This window comes from Leptonotus elevatus, chromosome 9, assembly GCF_054856555.1.
Source record: "Leptonotus elevatus isolate MCC_2025b chromosome 9, RoL_Lele_1.0, whole genome shotgun sequence".
NCBI lineage: Eukaryota > Metazoa > Chordata > Actinopteri > Syngnathiformes > Syngnathidae > Leptonotus > Leptonotus elevatus.
Window position 1 is genome coordinate 21,881,798 of NC_141247.1, and position 23,421 is coordinate 21,905,218.

A 23,421-nucleotide genomic window follows, 5' to 3' on the forward strand; every position below is an offset into this window, starting at 1 on the left:
GTCTCCAGCTCGACTCTTGGTCGGTGATCTTGAACGGCTCGGTGGAGGTGACGTACCCCGAGGGGCGCGCGGAAGTCCTGTGCATGGGCAACAGCTTCGGGGTGTCGCCCACCATGGAGAAGGAGTACATGAAGGGGGCTATGAAGACCAAGGTGGACGATTGCCAGGTACCGCGTCCTTCATGTGCCACCAAACGTGCCCCGTTACACGGCTGTTAGGCGCCTTAATGGCCGAGGTCGTTTGCAGTTAATGTTCTCGCCCGGGCGTCTCGTAACGGTCCCCCCAGGGGCCTCGCTGTTGACGATTGTGACGCTCTCTGGGGAGTCGAATTAATGGGCCGTTTTCAAGCAGCGTTTTCGCGCATGGTCGGGATGACCTCTTACTTGTTATGAAATGATGAGTAGGAAAAAGGAAAGCCCTTTTTCAAGCGTTTTAAGCTTCATACTGTAGTTAAGTAAAAACGTCAAGAATAAATTGTCTATAGGGTTAAACATCAACATAATGATGACGCTATCAAGTAAATAAATATGCGTAGTAGGGCTGGGCAATATATCGAAAAAAATTAATATTGGCCCAGATAATATGCGTATCGCAAAGACATGCAATAAGTTTCGCATGGAATTGTATGCTTTTATCTGAATTTGTCCAGTCAGATGCAAACTTAAATATGAATAACCAACCAATAGTTGAACATTATGTAGGGTAATTACAATGAATTAACTAAAAAAACATTGCGCTTGCTTATTTTGCATTCAGCATCAGATGACACTTTTCAAAATAAATACGCCATTAGCCATGAATTTGAAAAGGTCAAGATAGGTCAGTGCTTAGAGCAATTGGCTCCCACCACGGAGAACCTGGGTTCAAACCCCTTTTGCACCACATAGTACATTCATTCGATGGTTCGAATACCAACTGACTATGATATCAGGAAATGGATTATAATTTCTCTGAAATGATTAAATCCCACCTTAGACAGCTTGCAGTTCAAGTTTTCTTTCTTATTAATTTGTCATTTAACGGCAATTAATAATTACATAATTTAACTTTCAATTTACTTCATAAGCACATGCATTCAAATCTTAGCATTCAGCTTTTCAGCATTCCCACGCAATTTCTGCAGAAATTGTGCTTTGTCTAGTGAGATAATAAAAATGTTATTTCTTTAGGTACATGTTAAATATCGCAATAATATCGATCGCATGTTTTTCCAATATCGTGCAGCCCTAATGTGTAGCTTCAACGTCTACACGATACATTGTGGGTAATGTTTTGTTTTGGATGTCGTTTTTCGTAGTTTGTATGCATAGCCCAGCAGGACTACTGCTGCATCCTGAACCAGGTGGAAAAGAACATGCAGAAGGTGGAGGAGGAAGGCGAGATCGTCATGGTCAAGGAGCACCGAGAATTGGACCGAACCGGCACCAGGAAAGGACACATTGTCATCAAGGTGACTACTGAGCAACACCACCGCCATTTTGATTGTTGGTTTTCTTTGCTATAACACCGCCATGCTTGCTCCGGCCAGGGCACTTCGGAACGTCTGACCATGCACCTGGTAGAGGAGCACTCGGTGGTGGACCCCACCTATATCGAGGACTTCCTGTTGACGTACAGGACCTTCCTATCCAGCCCCATGGTGGTGGGCAAGAAGCTGCTGGAGTGGTTCCACGACCCCAGTCTCAGGGACAAGGTATGCAACCTCAAAATAAATAGCTCAATGTCCCGCTATTAACGCGGCGGTACCTTAACTTACAAGTCATCCAACTTAAGGGCTTTTTTTTTTTTTGTCTTGAGTTTCGAGCTAAAATTTGAGCACTGAGCGGTGGCAGCAAACTTGCTGACTTTTGAAGTCTGCTATCTTAATGTGAACACGTGATGCAAATAGCTAATGAAACCAGCTTCAATATTGCGCTGGTATAATAACCCTTGAAGCAGTGGACATTTGAACACAAATGCTAGCAACACATGTAGACAGACAATAGTATATTACTATTATATTATTCTCTTCAAAGAACCGACGAAAATTATTGCAGTTTACTAAGCCACTTGTTCAGTGGATAATATAATTAAGTTAAAAATATGAACTATATATAAGAAAATTTGAAGATTTTTTTAAAATTAAAATTTCAAAAAAAAATATTTTTGGGAAATTTACATTTTAAAATACATGTTCAGAAGTGCTTAGTAAAAAACAATAGTAATTACATAAAAATCACAATTAATTTGGGGTGAATTCGGGGGAACAATCACTAAATCCAGATGTGTAAATAAATATTTAAATTTTTAAATAGTGAAAGTATAACAATTGAAATATGGTGGAAATGCAAGAAAAAAAATCCAGAAATTTTGTGATTTTTTTTTTGGGGGGGGGGGTAATTTAGAAAAAAAACCATAGCTGAACAAATATTTATTTGTATGTTTTTTAAACTATTACAATGCATTTTTGCTCAGGTGACACGGGTGGTCTTGCTGTGGGTGAACAACCACTTCAACGACTTTGAAGGTGACGCCGCCATGACTCACTTCCTGGAGGAGTTTGAAAACAACCTGGAGAGAGAAGTACGTTCCAAAAAAGTCAGGTGATAATAAATAAGTCGCTCTGTCCTCACACGTTACCTTTTGTCACTTCAGAAAATGTGCGGCCACCTGCGACTGCTGAACATCGCGTGCGCCGCCAAAGCCAAACCTCGCCTGGTGACGCTAACCAAAGCGTCCAGGGAGGCCGACCTCGCCTTCAGCCTGCTGGGAGGACAAGACAAAGGCTTCAGGGTCTTCATCGACGCGGTGGAGGCCGGCAGCAAGGCGGCGGAGGCAGGGCTCAAGAGAGGAGATCAGGTAACTTGTAATTACGCACCGCTTGCTCACCTCGTGTACAGTCTCAACCATTTGATTGGCCGTTTCGTACTAATATTATTACCGTTTAGTTTTTTTCACCGCTTGCCCACTTGCAATAATATGATTGCTTGAGTATAAACATACTGAATTAGCATTAGTAACTTAAAAAAAAAAAAAGGGATTTCTTGGATTTTATTTGGATTCTTTGATATATTCTGGTTTGAAAGCACCATCCACATCTAATCCCGAGTCCACCTTTTGAGGACCTTTTTTGATCAAACATAGTGTGCTAACAAGCCTCTCTCGCATCCCCTCCAGATCCTGTGCTCCTCTCGGGCCAGTAAACGCACTAACAACGGCAATTAGCCAACTAGCCTACACAGCAACTGCTCCCTGACCAAGGACGGTTGCTCGGAGGCGGATGACTAAACTTCACCTTCCGACTAATAAGAACGTCGGGACCGACTCCCGATGGAGCGTGTTAGTTAGTTAGCGGGCAAAAATAGGAGAGCGAGCGGAAAACAGAGCTGCAGGGGCTGTTTGGATTGGACGAGACTTAGCGCAGATTCAGACACACTCAAGATGGTTTTCCAGGATTAAGGAGACTTTAGCTGGAAGCTCAGAACATCGGCAAGTGTGAAAAGTGCTTGTGAAGTCCAGCTTTGAGGAGAAAGCTAACAAACCGCCTGTTGCCACCAGCTAGCGCTTTTTTGTAGTTTTGTTCCATCACAAGTCTGACATGTCTGTAAATAGTGGCTGGGAGCGCTTTGTCTCCTCAACTGCAGATGCGGGAGGGAAGCTTTTATTATACAAGCCATATCTTCGATTTGGTCTTAACTCGAGTGCTCTCGTCTTGTTTTTCTTGCCATGAAGATCTTGGAGGTGAATGGGCAGAACTTTGAGAATGTCCAACTCAGCAAAGCCAACGAGATTCTGAAGAACAACACGCACTTGTCCATAACTGTGAAAACCAACCTTTTAGGTAAAATGTACACACACACACACTGACATGATTTTGCTTTTGCTATCTTATTGATAGCTGTTATCTCAGGATGCGATAAGATTTCCACTTGCAATGCATAACATCTCGGGAGGCAAACTTGTGCGTCCAAACTTATGATCAATTTAAGATTTTTTTGTTGTTGTAGCAAATCGATACTATTGATCTGTTCCAATAACGTTGACAATTGAAAGTGTGCGCGGGAACAAATCTATTAACTCTCTTATGTGCTCAACTGTCTGACAATTACTATAAAACGCCACCTCTTGCTACTTAGTATTTTGTCACCTCAAGAGTGAAAATTTGTTATTTTACACAAAAAAGTGTTGACAATAGTTAGATAGGCTAAATCTATTTCTGTAAGCCAGTTTTGTTAAACGGATAGCTGTAAGGATTCGGTGCAGAATTGCGCGGAGATTCATTTCCACCTATTAACTACTTGCTTCGCTCATCAGTTTATATATTGCATTACTTGTGGTTCTAAGACATTTGAGAAAAAAGTTTGGGAAGGTGATGTAATAGTGTAAATCTTTTTAGCACCATCTTGTAGCATCTTGGAGTTATGGACCTTTGCTGAACTTGATTTAGTCCGGCCACAGCCTTGTCTAATAGATCTAATGTTGTGGTATTTATTCATCAAAATCAATTCAACTACACAACACAGTCGTTAATGTAACACGGGTTCATGATGGCGTATATGCTAGAAGCATGGTGTTTGTTAGTTTTAAGTACATTGCCAATGTCTTCTGACATCTATACATAATTACAAATTCTTTTTGCGGGTCCCTATGCCCCACAAATACTGGGTGTTCACTGTAATTACCTCTATGAAAATTCACAAAATTGTGCAATATTTCCGTTGCAAAAATTCCATAATTTACAAAATGGCTGCCCGAATTTAGCCAGCGTGCGTCGCATCATTACAACTTATTTTACCCACCCCCATGCAGTGTTTAAAGAGCTGCTAACCAGGCCCGAGCAGGAGCTCCACGGCGACGTGGACGGCGAGGACGAGCACGACCGGAAGAACGGCGCACCGCACCTGCCCAAAATCGGCGACATCAAGAAAGCCAGCCGCTACTCCATACCCGACCTGGCGGTAGATGTGGAGCAAGTGATGGGCCTGGAGAAGGCCAGCAAGAAGGGCAAGAGCAACTCGGTGGGCGGACGCAACAAGCTCAAGAAGATCTTTGACAAGACACTCACCAGCATCCTGCCTCCCAAACCTTACAAGTAAGTGGGCATGGTGTGGTTTGGTTTTTTTTAGGTGGGTCCGAATGTCCTAAAATTGACACACCAATAAGACTCAACGACCCATGCCAGAACTAAACAGGCAATGAGCCATTTTGGGTGAATTCCAGGGCTTGTACTTTAACGAACGAGTCCCAATAGAAAACTTATTTTAGCCAAATGGCCAACACAAAATTTTCTATTTGTTTGGTTTGTGTTACATTTTGTTTACCATATATTTCGCTTCCGTTGATTTGTTAGTTTTGTTTCCGAGTGTTTCATTTGCGTTTCTGTTGCATTTTGATATGATTGGACAAATCTGATTAGATATCTGATTAAAACCGTGACCCTTATAGGAAAAAAAAAAAAAAAAAAAAAAGACTAAACAGGTTTAGATTTTTTGTTTTTGTTTAACTCATTCACTCCCAGACATTTTCCCTGAAGCAACCCCCTTCGCTCCCGGCTGTTTTACTGGATTTTGACTGATTCTGCAAGGCCCACAGAGTATTGTTCTATTGTTGTAAAAACACGGAACCTACCAAAAGAAAGATTTGTCTCTTTTTTCATCTTGGTAAATGAGCTTTTTTCAACATGACCCTGGTTGATCTCTCTTGATCTGCTGCCACCTGCTGGCCGTTTTTGTAATAACTACCATTTCCTCAACTGTTATCTGCAGTTGAGAGGCTGCATCAAAGCCTTCTGTATGCTCTATCGTAAAAAACAACAACATAAATGTATAAATACGTCTTTGGGACATTCAACACATTTAAAATAGAACATATTTATACGTTTTGGGAGCAAATTAGTTACGTTTATTTATTTATTCTTCTGTAGAAATGTGACCGAATTATTAAATACTGATTGTGCTTTTGTCACTACCACAAAAGCAACTACAGAAAATTCTCAAAAAAGAATAACGAAATAATGCGTCCAATTTTGTTTCTTACATTTTCTTTACATTGAATATCATGTAGGTGTTATCTTTTATTTCTGTTTTTTTCACGTTATGCTTTGATTCCCCCCCCCACTTTTTATACTTACTTGGTTACTTGATATTATATTCATGCATGAACTTTGCGTCTTTGTGCCGCAGCGACGTGTGCGTGGGCCAGTCGCAGGACGACATCATCGTGGGCATGAAGCAGTCCAAGCAAATCCCGCCGGCGCTCCCCGTCAGCGGCAACCTATCGTCGTCCAACCCCGACCTACTCCAGTCGCACCACCGCATCCTGGACTTCAACAACCAGCCCGGTGAGCTCTAGCGTCGGTAATCCCGCTCCACTTTTAAAAACAGCTAAGCTGCACTAATATTTACCATCACGTTATTTGTGTTCTTCCAGTGCCGGTCAACCTGAGTAAGTACTTTGTGTACCTCGTGATCACTTCCTTTACCCTGGGCACAATTGCACCTTTGACGGTCGTTAGTGGTTATTGCTAATTTACAGTAAAGCCTGTGTGTTCACTGGGGCTAATCGAGTCAAGCAGTAACCTGCTTCTTCTTCTGTGGGTGTTTGTTTGCATCTCTTTAATCACACTAATCAATTGAATCACAAGGAATGCTGGGATGCTTGTGGAGGGCAAAAGTTCTTTGCTTGGATGGTCGCAATGAGAAGCATGAATCGAAATCTACCAAGTCATCATTTGTCGTAGTCGTTAAATTCCAGATCAACTCGCAATTGGTGAAAACACAATATAGATCATTTCTTTGTTTATTTTCTAGGTTTTGTTGGTTCGTTTAGTTTACACTGGTGAAAGTTACATGTCATTTTTTACATTGTTTTGCTGCACTTAAGTACGTTTTAGTGCACTTGCATTACTTTTGTTAACATTACATTACAGTTTTTACCACAGCTCGTTTACAGACAGCTAGCCTAAATAAACAGCACCCTCTGCTGGTAACATACATCCACGACTTTACAACAATCACGTTTTTACAACGAAAAATCCGAATCTCTCTGGCCGCAGATATGTCCGACCAGGTGCTGCGGGTGTTCAAGGCAGACCAGCAGTCTCGTTACATCATGATCGGCAAGGACACCACGGCCAAGGAGGTGGTGGCCCAGGCCATCCGGGAGTTTGCGCTCACAGCAGCGCCCGAGGCCTACTCGCTGTGCGAGGTGTCGGTCACACCTGAAGGCGTCATTAAGCAGAGGCGGCTGCCCGACCAGCTCTCCAAGCTGGCGGACAGGATACAGCTGAGCGGCAGGTATACATTCGTGCATCCCAATCTTGTGCGGATGGTGTATTATTTGGTTGTTGTTGTTTAATTTTATTTATTTATTTATTTATTTGAAAATAGGTTTTCATTTTTTTCCCTAAAAATGAATACAAAAATAAAAACAAGTGTACATAATCCGGATTTAAAAAAGGCAGGAATAGCCTCATTCATTTCTAGTGTTTACTTTTTATGAAACAGACAAAATAGGATCTTTATCCTAAATCAACCCGTTTAAGGGATTGAAATTATCTCAATATTAACAGTAGGTGTGTATCTCCTAAAATGTTATGTTTGTACATTTAATTATTTTTATTTATTTTTTGTTTTTATTCCAAACTTGTTTTTTCCAAATAAAAATGAGGGATTTGTGCTAAAACATATTATTTTCCTCCGTGTTTTTAGTTTTATTTCTCTTAATCAGAAACATGGAAATGATTATATTTAGTGTGTTACGAAAAAAGGACAACTCAAAGATACAAACTTTTGACAGAAGCATGATTGTCTTCAAATGTTTTTTGGTCTTTGTTTTGTCTGAACCCTGGAAAAAAATAGAAATAAAATACTAATAAAAACAATCAATATTTGGCTAAAAATAAAAGATTATTTCTACTACTTTAAACCTAGAAACTGACATATTTAAAGCTTTTTTTTTCTGAAAGGAAAACTACTAATTTGTGGTTTTTGGTTAGCTATAGGTAGAAAAATTACATTTCACCCCTTCAGACCCGCATTTTTTCTGATGGCCAAATTGTTATTATTTTTGTTGTTTTTGCTGATTTGGACTCTTTTCCCACATAGGAACAACATGGACATTTTTGGGGGGGGCGTTAGCTTATGTTTTTATTTGTTATAGTGGACGCCAGGATAATATGGCTGTAATGTAAACTTACCAAGCTTATATGTATCATTTTTAACATGAACATAATGCACGTCAACTTGCGATTATGATTGGTTAGCTAGGATCCAATCATGACCTGGAAGTGATGACATCACCCAAATGATGCGTTTTATTGGTTTAGACAGGCAAATATGTCATGCCCAATGCAATTATCTAAGGGTCCGAAGGGGTTAAATGAAAATCTTCTCAAATTTGTTGACATTCTTTTTTTCTTTTTATCCAAAACACACACAAAAAAAACAAGGGTTTGTTGGTATAAACTGAACTTTAGAACAAAAGGCATAGAAATGTGTAATCTATTTTGTAGACAATATGTCACCATTTTTTTGCACAACCAAACAGGTACTACCTGAAGAGCAACATGGAGACGGAGACGCTGTGCTCGGACGAGGACGCCCAGGACCTCCTGCGCGAGGGTCAGATCTCGCTGCTGCAGCTGAGCACGGTGGAGGTGGCCACGCAGCTGTCCATGCGCGCCTTCCAGCTCTTCTGCGCCATCGAGCCCACCGAGTACATCGACGACCTGTTCAAGCTGCGGCCCCGGGCGGGCACCGGCACCGCCAGCCTCAAGCGCTTCGAGGAGGCCATCAACCACGAGACCTTCTGGGTGGCCTCCGAGGTCACGCGGGAGTCCAACCAGCTCAAGCGCATGAAGACGGTCAAGCACTTCATCAAGATCGCGCTGCACTGCCGCGAGTGCAAGAACTTCAACTCCATGTTTGCCATCATCAGGTTAGACGCGCCACTTGTTATGTGTGTGTGACCTCTGGCCTGGTTTTGGTAGTTGCTTTGTTAGCTATTGCATAACTCATTTTTATTTGATTGGTTGGTTACCCTGTCAGTCAATTAGCTAGTTGCTTGTTTTTAAGTCAATTTTTTGATTAGGCATTTGCTTGTTGCTGGGTAGATTGTTCCCCAGTCTCTTAGTTGATTAGTTAGTCTTAAGTTAACTTAATTGCATATGAGGCTAGTTGGTTGGTTAATTGGTTATTTGTTTGCTCAGTTGGCTGGCTTGTTGGTGAGTCGCCTGAATGGTAAAATGTCACTGGAATTGGTTGGTTTGCTAGTTACCTAGTTAGTTGGTTGATAAGTTGGTCAGTTATTAATTTTGTCGCCTTCATAGTAATCGAGTCACTTTGCTTAGTCACTTGGTTGGTTTTCTGGTTAGGTTTTTTTTGTAATCACTTGATTGTCTGGCTTTGGTTGTTAGTTACCCAGGCAGTTGTTGTTTTTTTAGTTTGTTAGTTACTTGATCAGTTAGTGGTTAGCTACTTAACTCATTTGCTCCCCAAAACTTATAAACGCGTTCTATTTAAAATATTGCCATGGTCCCCAAAACTTATTTATATATTTTTTTATGTTTGGGCATACAGAAGGCTTTGCAGCCTCTGACCTGAAGAGGTGGCTTAAAGCAATGGTAGTTATTACAAACAAAACTGCCAGCAGGAGAGTATAAGAGATCAACCAGGGCCATGTTGCAAAAAAGCTATTTTCCCCAGTGATTTCAACAGATTTGTGAATAATGATAAAACTTAGCTACTTGGCTATATTCTAATGCTAATTGCTGCAAAACTGAAATTGTTAGAAATATACATTATTTTCTCTCTTTTTGGAAGTTCCATGTTTTTATAACAATAAAACACAATATTCTGGGGCCCTTGAAAAATCAGTCCAAATCCAGTAAAAGAGCCGGGAGCGAATGGGGTTGCTTCAGTGATAAATGGCTGGGAGTGAATCAGTTAACTGTTTAAGTAAACATCTACAGTTGTTGGTCACTTTTTTAGTTTGTTGCTTAGGTTGTTGGTTGACTGGTTATTAGCTTAAGTAGGTACTCATTGCAGATAGTTTGTGAGTCTCTTTGACTCATTCGATTGATTCCCTTTAATACAGCCCTTTATTTATTTATTTTTTGCTTCCCCCACCAGCGGCTTGAACCTGGCTCCCGTCTCTCGCCTTCGAGGAACGTGGGAGAAGCTGCCCAGCAAGTACGAGAAGCTCTTCGGCGACCTGCAGGATTTGTTCGATCCCTCCAGGAACATGGCCAAGTACCGAAACGTCCTCAACAACCAAAACCTGCAGCCACCCATCATCCCGCTCTTCCCCGTCATCAAGAAGGATCTTACCTTCCTGCACGAAGGTACGCCATGAATTTTTTTTTTTTTTTTTTTTTTTTTTTACTTTGGTACAAATTTGCCACATTTTGTCTTTGACATATCCTCTGAGGTCACATGCTAAAGCCACATGGCTTCTTAAGGAGATTGACAGGTGTGAAATGGAATGTAAATGGGTCCAGTGCAAGCATGCAACACATTTTTATTGACTGTGAAGATGGTGATTTTATTGTTGACAAAATACAACAATCACGTAAATATTAAATAAAAATAAAATGTTAAGTTAAAAAATAAAATAACGTTTTTTGGGTTAGAAATTAACAAAAAATAGAAGCATGTATTTCCTCAATTTTATTTCACCTTTTTTTTTTGTCCTGGAACATGAAAAATACTTTTTCATTTGCACACAATTTGGACCAAAGGTTTTCACTTTTTATCCAAAACAGAAAAATAATGTTTTGATGATTGTAGCGTCACTGTTGTTAATTGTTGGAATAATGTTGTAATGTTCTGGCACCAGGTAACGACTCCAAAGTTGACGGTCTGGTGAACTTTGAGAAGCTACGGATGATCGCCAAAGAGATCCGTCACGTGGGCCGCATGGCTTCGGTCAACATGGACCCCAACCTCATGTTCAGGACAAGGTACGGAAGCCCCAGCCCAAAATCAAACACATTTTGAAATATAGTGTAGTTCTGTGAGAGGCTTAGCGGCGCCTCCTGTTGTCGAAACCGGCATCACAGTATCTCCATTAGGTGATTTTTTTTTTTTAAGCTCCTCTCCTGTGGCTTGTTCTTCTACACGGTGGCGTTTGATTTTCTTTGGTGGTCTTTGGTGCTCTTTCCTGTCCTTTTAAAAGCTTGTTTTGTCTTCTTCTTCTCGCTTATCCACCCTCTGCCCCCCACTCTTGTCTGCTCATGGCCTCTAGGAAGAAGAAGTGGAGAAGTTTAGGGTAAGTTTTAAATGTGCTTCCACATTTCTTTGCTCACTTTCCTTTGAACCGGGGTGACTTGAATGGCTTTACTAATATACAATACAGTGAACCCCCGGATATTCACAGTTCGGCAGTCACAAATTTGCATATTCACAAATTATTTTGGATTTATGTGACATGGATGTCTAATTGTGTACATATTACATGCATGGTGTTGATGCCTGATTTTTGTTTTGAGCTTGTTACTGCCATCTTGTGGCATCTATACTCAATTACAATCCTCTTTTGGGGAGTCTGTATGATTTGCAGATGTTCACTCTTCATAGCAAGGCTTAGTAATCCTCACGAATAGCTCGGGTTCACTGTATGTCCTCTCAACAACTCAACACTGGTCTATTTTGCTGGCAATTATGTCGACTGGGGTGGCACGGGACAAAATGTTAATGCTCAATATGCTAATTACATGACAATGTGTTATTAATATCATACGTTAGTATTATCTTGTCACCAGCAAAGTTGACTCTTGGTTGCCGCTTGATTATATATGCACATTGTCGCTGTCCACCATAATCATGTCTTCTTTATGGTAGGTTTTGATTCGTTTTTTAATTTTGACTTTTTTGTATTTGGAAAAATACATAGAAAATTAAGTAGATACATGCTTTTAAGTGGATGGCGACATGTACTTTCTAAATATTTCCTATTACCTTTATTTCTATTCTTTTTTTTTTTATTATTTGGACATCCAAAAGACATGACGTTCCCTTTCATCATTTTTGACCTTTTTGTGGTGCACATACTAAACATTTAATTTAATGTTAAGCCTGGAGGGGAAAACACGAGTATGTTGTAATGAAGAATGTTTTCTAATTAGGGGGTTTAATCTCCATAGATCCATATCTTGTTTGTAATCAGCTCAAAATCTTATGGAATGCGGCTTGTACTTGCATGATAAGAGCGATTCCACGCACACGAGCCACAAAAATGTCAACCATGAAGACGAATATTAAACTCACAGCCGCTTTCTTCTGCCTGGAATGCTATGGAATTATTTTAGGAGCGCCTAATGCTTCTTTTCTGCATGTTTCGCAACATAAGATTCAAGTCAAGAATGCACAATAACATGCATTGTCTACTTTGTGCATTGCTTTTGTGTTTGCGCCTTGAGTAGGTCCCTGAGTCAAGGCAGCGCCAACGCGGCCATGCTGGACGTGAACCAGACGGGCGGCCACAAGAAGCGCGTGCGGCGCAGCTCCTTCCTCAACGCCAAGAAGCTGTACGAGGACGCCCAGATGGCGCGCAAGGTCAAGCAGTACCTGGCCAACCTCAGCCTGGAGACCAACGAGGAGAGCCTGCAAACGCTCTCGCTGCTGTGCGAACCTTCCGTCAGCACGCGTAAGTCGCGCCGATTATAACCACCAGGCGCGCTTTTAGGCCCACTGCCTATTCTAATAATATTGCAAAACATGGCCCACATCAGAAGGTTATGAGAAAAAACTCAAAACGTGGTCTAATGAAAGTTACGTTTATACAAAAAAAAATTGTATTTTAAAATATTCAGACTTTTTTATTTATTTAACATTGTAAAAGGAATGTTACAACACATATCATTGCTCTCAATGTTATAAAAAAATTTAAATACAAAAGTTCAATGTGACAACAAATTATTTTTAAAAGTATTTTTTTTTTTAAAGTAAGCCAACATTTTGCCAGTTTTTTTTTTTATTGAAATTTGTAAAATTAAAATAATCTATAGACAAGTGCATACTTTTTAGTTTTAGTTTTTTTAGTATTTTTATTTTATTTTAAAGATAAGTTATTATTCAAAACAAAACAAAGAAACATCCGTAAAAATGTTATTTTTTTCAAAAAGTGTTTAAAAAAAAAAAGAAAGTTGACCAAAACTTTATCATAGCAAAAAAGTTATATCACGGCACTTTTTAATCCCCGCAAATAATCAAAATATATTTTCTTATGTATTTAAGGACATCCTTAAACATAAACGTTAAAAGAAAGAAAATAAAGTTTTTTTTTGTTTTTTGTTTTTTAAAGTTCAGAATGACAAAATATTGACTACTTTATTTTAAACTGTAAAAGTAGCATACAACTAAAATCAAAACATCGATTTTTGTAATAACTTTTTGCTTTGTCACTATAACCCAAAACTCAAAAAGCCCACCCTACCTAACATGCGTTGTTGTTGTGTGTCCAGTACCCAAGAACTCAGGGGTACGCCGCGCGGACACGTCCCCCGTGGTCTCCAGAGCGGCCAGCCAGCAGAGGGGGCAACTAGCCAAAGGCTCACAGGCCCTGCAGGTGCCCGCCGTGGCTCTGTACCCGTCGCGCAAGAAGGTGCCCGTCAAGGACCTGCCTCCTTTTGGTAAGACATTGCATCATCATGGTCATTATTAGTAGTCTAAGGAGTAGAAATGATATTCAAATTTGTATTCATACATAAATTCTCAGAACATAACACACATGCACTATGTGTGGCAAAGGTATAGGAACAGACAACTGTGCATTTGTTTCAGGCACCAGCTCCCCTCAGTCTCTGAAGAAGATCCTGTCTCTGTCGGAAGAGGCCAGCGAGCGCCATCGCAGGCATGCTGACGACTGCACGGCACCAAACGCCTCCTCGCAGCTCTCCTCGCCGCCTGGCTCGCCGCAGAGCTCCCCCAAAAAGGGTAAACACACTGTGGTACACTTCCGACCCCTGCTGTTTGGTTTAGGCATTGCACATATACATCATGGATTAGATCAATAGATATTCGATTGTATGAATGCATATTTTCAATTTTTAATGATATTTGCCCCATTTATTTTATTTTAATTCGTTTTAGTTAGAATACTGTTTCGTTATTTGATATAATTTCAACATATTTGGCAATAATATTTCATTTAATTAATTTGCTTAAAATATTTTCTCAACAAACAATTAAGAAAAAATACTGTGAATGCCAACTTATTGTTTGTTGCATATATATATTTAGCACTTCATTCAATAAAATATTATAGAGTTTGTACATGTATTCTATTACAATGTGTTTTTCTTTTGTTGAAACAATTGTGAGATTTTTGTTCCTATTTTAAAAATGTACTGCAAGGAAAAGTGACTTACTTTTTGACGTACGCGTTTCAGGTTACAACCGAATGGGCGACTCGTACTCTGACTGCAGTCAGAGCGAGGTGTCGTCTCGCTCCAGCCTTCTCAGCAACTTGTCCTTCGAGGACGAGCGGCGGCTCAGGCATTCAGGGGGTGTCGCCGAGTCCCACGTGGGGGGAGCTCGCCTAGAACGGAGGGCCGCCACCGACCCCGACCAGTACAGCCTCGGGTACGTTAGTAGTCCTGCAACTCAGATCACACATCTCGAATGGGAGAATGCAAACCTCCGCCAAGGCATCTTGTGACCTTTATGCCGTTTGTGTGGCAGGTCGTACTCGTCGATGCAGGACTGCCGGGGCATCTACGCGGGCTGCCCCACGGTTCTGTCGTCCCCCAGCTCCGAGGAGCTGACCCAGGACCAGGGCGACCGCGTGTCCCTGGACGCGGCCGACAGCGGTCGCGGCTCCTGGACGTCATGCTCGTCCGGTTCCCACGACAACATCCAGACCATGCAGCAGGGCCGCAGCTGGGAGACGCTGGCATTCGGCGGGGGGCTCCCGCCCGCCGGTGGTCCGGAGGCGCTGCTGTGGGCGGCGCAGGCGCGGGGCAGCTGGGCGTCGGCCGGATCCTCCTCCTCCTCGTCCGCCGCCTACTGGGGCGAGGACTCGGAGGGCGACACGGGCACCATCAAGAGGCGCGGCGGCAAGGACGTCAACGCCGACGCCGAGACCAGCAGCATCACGTCCACCGGGTCCGAGGACGCCAAGCAGACAGGGCGACCCTCGCCTTCGCCAGTCACCGCCGCCTGTAAAGGACTTATATGTGAGTGTCTGCACGCACGACAGAAAAATTACGTTTATGCGAGCAAAATCACAATAAGATGAGGAAGAGGATTTGGGCCAGTGAAGAGAAGAAAAAAAAAAAAAGGTTAGCAGGATTCTGACTAAAGTCAGAAATAATCAAACTCAAACTGACAATGCAATGTGATGGAATGCAATCTTCGAATCACAAAGGAGACAATTTTGGATAAAAAAAAAATTGCTTCAATTTGGTTGATCATTAGGCTTTATTGTTTATAAATATGCATAGCTTATTATATCAATATACAGTGTCTACAAAAGTCTACTGCTTCTCACTTGAAAGTCAGAATTCTGCGTGTAAAGTGAGAATCCTGCCAACCCTTTTTTTCTCTTCACAATCCTCGTCCATACAATAGAAACAGAAAAAAAATTCAACATAAAATCTAAATATTGGCAGAAAACAATTCATAAGCAAAGCATCGTTACAATAATATAAAATATCATCAAAAAAGTATATATTGTAATTATTAGAAAAAAACATTCTTTTATTACAATCAAATGAAAAAAATACCAGAAAAAGATACATTCTTTTTAAATGAGAATGAACTTATAGAAAATGGAAAACACAAAACACCAACTTTTTATGCAATTTAAATAATGTAAAAGTCATAATCAAATTGCATAATTATGATGAAATCAAATTAGTACCTGGAAAAATTTGAAAAATGTTTTTTTAGAATGAAATGAAAACTTTACCAGAAATTGGCTATTGGGCTAATAACCTAATGACCTGGAAAAAAATCAATACATAGTTTTTCATTAACTCATTTACTCCCCAAAAACGTTCTATTTTAAATATTGCAATGTTCCCCAAAACTTATTTATACGTATTCTTTTTTTCTTTTTTTTCTAGAGCATACAGAAAGTTTTGATGTGGCCTCTGACTTGAAGAGGTCAATGGCAATTATTTAAAAAAAAAAAAAAACGGCCAGCAGGTGGCAGCAGAGTATAAGATATCAACAAGGGCCATGTTGCAAAAACTCAACAGATCTGTGAATAATGATGAAACTTAGCTACATTCTAATGATAATTGCTGCAAAACAGAAACAGATAGAAATATACATTTTTTTCCTGATGAAAGAAGAGACTCTAATCTTTCTTTTTGTAGGTTCCATGTTTTTTATAGCAATAGAACACAATATTTAGTGGGCCTTGCAAAATCAGTCAAAATCCAGCAAAACAGCCGGGAGCAAAGGGGGTTGCTTCAGTGAAAATGGCTGGGAGTGAATGAGTTAATGGAATTATGTTTATGATTATGACTAGCCTAAAAATGACCTGAAAAGTGTTCATTTTGGTGTCATGTCCCCAAAGGCAGGAAAGAAGGTCGCTATCGCGAGCCTCCCCCGACGCCGCCCGGCTACACGGCGCTGACCATCTCGGACCTGGCGGACGGCCAGTCGCCGCCCCCTCCCGGCTCCACTTCGGTCACGTCTGCGGCGACGGCGTCGAGCCGTCGCCCGCCCGACTACACCACGGCGCTGCAGCGCTCGCGCATGGTCACGCAGTCCCCCGACTCGCAGGCACACCAAGTGGCGTCCAAGCTGAGGGGGGGCGGCGGCCTCCGGCGCGGCCGCGATGATGACGACGAGGCGGCGGCGGAGGAGGAGGAAGAGGAGGGTGAGTCTCCTAAACTTGTCGCTCTGAGGAAGCCGAGGGCGCAGCGTACCCCCCGGCCATGACTATGTGTGTGCAGGAGGGGCGCCCCCCTCTCCCCCCTCCGACGGCAGGTAAAGACTGATTTATCAGATAGCCCCTCCCTGTCCCCAATCAATGCATGCCGACACACATGGACTGAGACTTGACCTCTCACTACTTCCTGCTACATATGCAGGGTGGGGAACCAACCACCCCTCATTCCTTCAGATCCTTCCAGGTTTATCACCGATTGCTTGTTCAGAGCGGGACTGTAATGCATGGGACCTCAACTTCACACCCCCCTTCCTCCCTCCCCCAACACACGCACACGCAAACACCCCCCCCCACACACACACACATCCACACTGGCACGATGGATGGAGTCTGTCTGATAATGTTTGTACAGAACGTTTATACTTGCATTTGTTAATGAAAACGTCCATTATAATAATGATGACTTAATCTTAATGTATCCTATTCAAGGAGCTGGATTGCATTATTTCCCCATGCATTTCAGTCCACAAATGGAGGGGATTATTTTTTATTTTTTAGTTCCACCTAGTGGAGACATTAGTAATTTACAGATGCATCAACCACATTTGACCAAAAAGAGGCATAAATGAGTATAAAAGGAAGAAATAGACCATTGTGATTTTAGAGATGTAATTCTTTTAAAGCGAATATAATCAGGATATTGCCAGAGTAATGAGAATAAAATAAATTATTACCAGATCTATACATTATTTTACGAGAACAAAATGCGACTTATCAGAATTTTTTTGATATTTACATTTTTCATGAGGATCCAAATCCTATTTAAACATAAAAAATATTTGTAATTTTGTCATTAAAAAAAACTCTGAGAATATTTTTTATTTTTTACACGACTAAAATCTGAATATTTCTAAAACAATGAAACATTTTTAAAATAATCAATTCACATTGCCAGAGAAAACTTTCTCCAATGAGAATAAACTTTAAATTTATTTATAATTTATAAATTAAAGAATTTTTTTTTTCTTTTAAAATAATAAAAAAAATATATCAGAAAATAAAAATTTTATGAGAAAAGTATGAAGTTTTTTTTACATAGATTAAAAACAAAGCTTTAACACACACAAACTCCAGATTTTTTAAATGTAAAAATCGTAATGTTGGTACAAAAAGCAAACTGCAATTTTACAACAAAAAATCTTAATTTTCTTGAGAATAAAATGCTCCCATTAAAAACTAGGGCTTGGCCGATTAATCGACTAGCTGATATTAGCATCCATTATTTTAATTTATTTTATTTATACGTTACATTAACTTGTTACAACAAAAGCCCCACCCAACAATTTTTTTATGATATTTTAGTTTTTGTTGAAAAGGTAAAATATTGTAAAATTGTCATGGTCTGCTTGTAATGATTTATTGTTGTTAACATTATGGGACCAAAAAAAGAAATTAGATTCTTTATTGAATTTTTTTAAATTTTATTATTATTATTCCAAATATCAGAATCAGCCTAAAAAAATCCGTATCGATTGGGCCCTAGTAATAAATGTGTTTTATGAAAAAAAAAAAATCTTAAGGTTACAAGAGTTAGAAAATGGATTTTTTTTTTTTTTGTCAATTTGCAGTCTTTCCTGGGTTGTTTGCAAACATATCAACAGGTGAATTTTCTCCTGATAGGACGGGTCAAAGAAGTGGAGAATGGAAGTGAATGTAAAAACGTTCCCGATGCGCGCCGTTCCGTTCGTAACCGTTTTTGTCCTCTCTTTGTCCTGCCCGCAGATGACGAGCAGGTGTCGGCGGTCTGAGGCGAAACAAACTCTTTGCCGTCCTTCCAAGCGACCAATAGACTCTCATCATCAAGCTACGTACGTGCCTGCTCTGCCTCCTGATTGGTGGATTCCTCCTGTTGGCTCCTCCTCCTCCTCCTCATCCCCCACCTGCCTTAAAGCATCACGGGGGGTTGACGGACCCTGCATGCAAAAAAAAAAAAATACTGTGAAGAAGAAGAAGAAGACAAGGGAGGTGAAAGACGACGCGACATGCCTGGCACTTTTTGGACGATAAAGACATTTTAAAAACTACAACGTTGACATCCATCTGCACTAAAAAGAACAAATTGAAAGACAAGCAGCAGACATTTTGAGGACTCTTTCAATCAAACTTTTTTGCACTCCTGACCCGCTCCAGGATGTTGGAACAGTGACGCCAGTATTAAAACGCACACACACAAACCAGACAACATTTCACACACACACACACACACACACATTTGACGAGCACTTTGAGCACAAAACCTAGCGGACGCGCTCGTGGACGCCAGGGTAACGATGACGGCGAGGGGGCGGGATCGCGTCATCTTCTGCCGCAAAAGCACAATAACAAAAAGGGGGCGGATGGAAAAAAAAATCCAATCAAATCCAGGACGTGGCGCCCTGAGGACTGGACAGCTGTCAATCACGGCCCTCGTTGACATTCACAAGGCAAATTTTAGTGCGAATGTCCAAAGCGCCTTACGACTGCACATTCATCACAACACGCGCAACAACTTCAACAAGCAGAGTGAAATGATGCCTTATTTGTCCTCAACGCTTCCTTTACATCTTCGTGCAACCCCCCCCCCCAAAAAAAAACCACACGCACGCACACACACACACACAAGTGGACATCCCCGCAAACCTGAACTCGAGGACTTGACTGAAGGACTTTGTTGTTGTTGTTGTTGTTTTTGTAGACTTCGGTGGCGAAGGAAAGGAATAAAAGAATAAAAGAAAAATAAGGCTGCCAATGCGATCGATGCCGAGGAGTGTTAGAACCACACGGGAATGAGAACCTAAAAAAAAAAAATGCTTACAGTTCATCTCATTATTCAGAAAAACGGGACATTATGTGAAAATGCAACAATTACTCATTCGCTGACAGCCCAATTCAAATGGATCTTTGACGTCTATCGCCGTCATTGGCACTGAATGAGTTTATGATTCAGACTAGTTTTGTCACAAAATAGACAAAAATAGTTTTCCAAAGTAAATGTTATGATTCCACACAAGTATAATTCAACTTATGCGGAAGATGACAACAATCAGGTATTTACTGTTGAGAAGCTAAAATTAATTTCAACAAATTTCAATTATGAAGGTTTCTGAACAATAATAGATTATTTAAATTAAATAAAAAGATTACTATGAAAATTAATGGATGGATGTCACGACCAGCAAATATTTGAATCATTTACGAGAAGGAAGTAATAATATCATAAAATATGTGCAATTTTTCTAAAAAAAAATTAAGTTGTCAGTTTAACCACAACAAACCCAAATTTTTAAGGGAAATTATTGTCTTTTTACCTAAATAAATTCAAAGTTCAAGATTAAAGATGTTTCATATTATTTGGGGGATAAAATCCAAATATTTCAAGTTACTATAAAAAAAATAAATAAAAAAAAGATTAAACTTGGCGTTTTACAAGGACCAAGTTGTAAATTAATAAGAACAAGAGCCCTGAAAAATTATCATCATCTATAAAAGACATTCAAAATGTTATGAGGAGAAAGTCATCATTTAACAAGATTTAATTAATATTACAAAAAAAATTGCAATTTTTCAACAATAGACTTGTAATATTAGTACGCAAATAAACGGCAATAGTTGAATCAAAATTATGTTAACAAAATAATTGTCATAAAATTGTATGGCAACTTGGAAGTCAATGAGAAAATCAGTCTGAAATTTTACCGCAAAAAAAATAAACGGCATCTTTGTCCCAAAAAAAATGGAATACTACCAGAAAAAAGTACTTTTAATGGCAATTAAATGGAAAAGAAAGAAGATAAAATAGTATAAGCGCTGTTATAATTTTCTATCTTGTATGGTCAAATTCTGACTTGGACTCGAGGTTTACGACTTTTCTGGTAATGCGGCCAAATTTTCATTCTTGCAAAAGTAACATTTTTCTTGAGTTTTCTTCATTTGTGTTGGCCTAAGGCTCCTCGGGCGAATGTTTTCTCTTTGGTCCTCCAATCACAGAATCCTGCTGATCACATTGATCAGTTTGGTAAAACTAAACAAAAAAAACAAAAAGATGGGGAAAAAAAGTAAGTAATAAAATAAACTCGACTAAATGGGGGGAAAGTGTTTTCCACTGCGACGACACTAAAAAAAAAATTGTTTTTGTTATTGTGATCTTGTTTTGTTTTAGTTTTGTACGGGCCGCATTTGAAGACGTGACGTTGCACAAAACGTGTCGGTTTGATGTCGTGGCTAGAACTGCTACTGTTGTGGTGATGATGATGACGATGATGAAGATGATGACATTGTGTACATTTTAGCTGGTGATGTTCTCCTTCCCTCGACTACGACTCGCACTTGTATGTCTTTTACAAAGACAATCGGTGGAGTACGCGTCGCTCGTTTCTGTTTCTTTTTTTGTATTTTTAATACAATAATTGTAAATATTGGTTCTATTTTTGTTCAAATGTATTATGTTTATGCCTCAACATCCAGTTTGTATGAAGCTGGGAATCAATAAATATTGCATACAGAGTACAGTCACTTGAGTTAATTTTTTATTTTTGGTGTTTCTTGAGTAAAGGAAAATGATGTATAAATTGTTAGCCTAATAACATAATTGCTCAACTCATTTTTGAGCATTTTCAAGGAAAAAAATATGCAAGAAGTTCAACAAACAAGAAGCCTTGATTCAACCTTTGACGATTGTGACTACTAATTGTTCTTAATTTTAAAGCAAAGAATATTGTTTGAGTCTGACACTTGAAAATGCGAACTCTTTGTGACTGTGTTGATTGCCGCCGCCTCCCTCAGCAATTAGAGTAACTAACTTGTTTTTTCTGTTGAACAAATATACAATTACAAACAATCTAGCCATTTAACTAATCAAACCAAGCCAAACATCTCCATACACAGAGCCATGCAGCATTTAAACAACAAAAGAAAATTAAACAAAAGAAAAAAAAGACCGAGGAGCACAAAGACGGAAGCGCAAGAACTGGGACGCGGCACATACGTCGCAAACAGGAAACGGAAACAAAGCTGGGTGTGAAATCCAAGAAGTTGGAAGTCCCGCCTCCTCCGTGGCATATACCCCATATGCCTTGTATCTAAATTCACAAGGCTTGGTCCTCCGAAGGCCGAATTTGTCGGCTGCATGACGTCACTGCCGACTCGACAGCACGCATGGATTTGCATATGAATGGGTTGTCAATACTGCTCGTCAGTAGCACATTGACGACAATCCATTCATATGTAAATCGGTCATAAATCCGTGCGTGCTGTGGATTCGCGCCGGGAGTGACGTCATGCAGCCGACAAATTCGGCTTTCGGAGGATCCGGCCTTGTGAATTTGGACACATCCGGGACTGCTTCAATGTAACTTGCTCGGGAAAGGCGGGACATTCTGGACAATAATTCGAGCTGATTGGACGAGGCACGATAGTTTTGACCAATCAGTGTAGTAAGAAAAAATTAACATCTTTACCAGATAAAAATGCACGAAGCGCCTTCCGGCTGTTCTTTTTTTTTTTTTTTAAAGGAAACTGAGTAATTCTGCAATAACACAATTAATTGCAGCGTCCATGCATTTGCCGGTGTCGCCGTGTTAGGTTTGTTTGTTTCCCACGGCTTCGGCACTTTCGTCACAGTTACATATCCCGCCCCCAAACACAATGTTGCTTTATGATTGGTCTGATCGGTGAAAATCACATGTTACATGTTAGCATGTTTTATGGAAATTATCCCAGTTGACAGAAAAAGACAATTCCACCATACCAAGAAATATTGTAGAATAAATGTCTGGCATGGCTCCTGAGTTATTTTGACAAAAAAGCGCCCTGCTGACATGTTATTAAGAAACCTGGAAAAGCTTTTAAATGATATAAGGGGAAATGCACAGTTGTCTCTGGGTGCATTTTCCTTCTACCTCTGACACATTTTTTTTCTTTCCATTGCGATAAAACGCTTGAAGGAAAAAGTGAATAAAAGACACTTTGTGCCTGCACCTGACAGATAAGTGTGAGTGATGGATGAGCAAACAAAGCCAAAGAACAACAACACATCCACTGGCCAATTAGACGAAACACTGTCATGTGCCGCCTCAACCGCCAGAGGGCACCATCCTCCAGGAAAGCGGCCTAATGTCAAGGTGGGGGGCTTATCAACAGTCGCCAGGCCGCCATTGCGTGTGTGCGCGTGTGAGATAGTGTGAGGGGAAATTCGATGCAAGTGCAAATTTGCCACTTTTTGACTTTATAAAGTGGCAGATTTGCGAGTTTTTTTCTCAGAATATTGCCTCACCCTCTAAAATAAATATATTTATAATACGCCAATCAGCTTAATGTACTCGTGTTATTGTTTGTTTTGACTTCAAGCTGGATTTTTCTTTCAATTATTTCACATTCATCTTGTAATGTGATTTAATTACAAACATAAAAAAGGTGTGCTTTGCTTGCCTTTGTTTCATTGCATTTAAATCCATATTTATTGCAACAATGACATAACCAACTTTGTAACTCTTCAGCAGGGTGTTTGTTTAATTTGCAAAACATTCCCTTTTTATGTTTATTCTTTAAATAATCGTCTAGACG

The 23,421-nt window shown here is 40.2% G+C and overlaps 1 protein-coding gene across 9 annotated transcripts in view; it reads left to right on the forward strand.

Annotated features, from left to right (window-relative positions):
* rapgef2b (Rap guanine nucleotide exchange factor 2b) overlaps positions 1-21,366 on the forward strand; it is an 87,737-nt gene extending 66,371 nt beyond the window's left edge. For 5 of the 9 annotated variants that reach the window (XM_086084421.1, XM_086084425.1, XM_086084427.1 and 2 more), the window contains 21 exons: positions 9-167; positions 1,298-1,450; positions 1,529-1,693; positions 2,455-2,562; positions 2,635-2,838; positions 3,712-3,820; positions 4,789-5,071; positions 6,162-6,319; positions 6,409-6,423; positions 7,034-7,274; positions 8,527-8,916; positions 10,110-10,321; positions 10,816-10,939; positions 11,224-11,247; positions 12,401-12,624; positions 13,442-13,609; positions 13,761-13,913; positions 14,369-14,561; positions 14,661-15,154; positions 16,504-16,919; positions 18,604-21,366. In XM_086084421.1, coding sequence (XP_085940547.1) covers positions 9-167; positions 1,298-1,450; positions 1,529-1,693; positions 2,455-2,562; positions 2,635-2,838; positions 3,712-3,820; positions 4,789-5,071; positions 6,162-6,319; positions 6,409-6,423; positions 7,034-7,274; positions 8,527-8,916; positions 10,110-10,321; positions 10,816-10,939; positions 11,224-11,247; positions 12,401-12,624; positions 13,442-13,609; positions 13,761-13,913; positions 14,369-14,561; positions 14,661-15,154; positions 16,504-16,871 — 3,945 coding nt within the window. In that variant the 3' untranslated portion in view covers positions 16,872-16,919; positions 18,604-21,366. The remainder of the gene's footprint in view (positions 1-8; positions 168-1,297; positions 1,451-1,528; positions 1,694-2,454; positions 2,563-2,634; positions 2,839-3,711; positions 3,821-4,788; positions 5,072-6,161; positions 6,320-6,408; positions 6,424-7,033; positions 7,275-8,526; positions 8,917-10,109; positions 10,322-10,815; positions 10,940-11,223; positions 11,248-12,400; positions 12,625-13,441; positions 13,610-13,760; positions 13,914-14,368; positions 14,562-14,660; positions 15,155-16,503; positions 16,920-18,603) is intronic. The other 4 variants (XM_086084422.1, XM_086084429.1, XM_086084424.1 and 1 more) reach the window with 3 other exon arrangements.
* Positions 21,367-23,421: the final 2,055 nt, after the last annotated feature.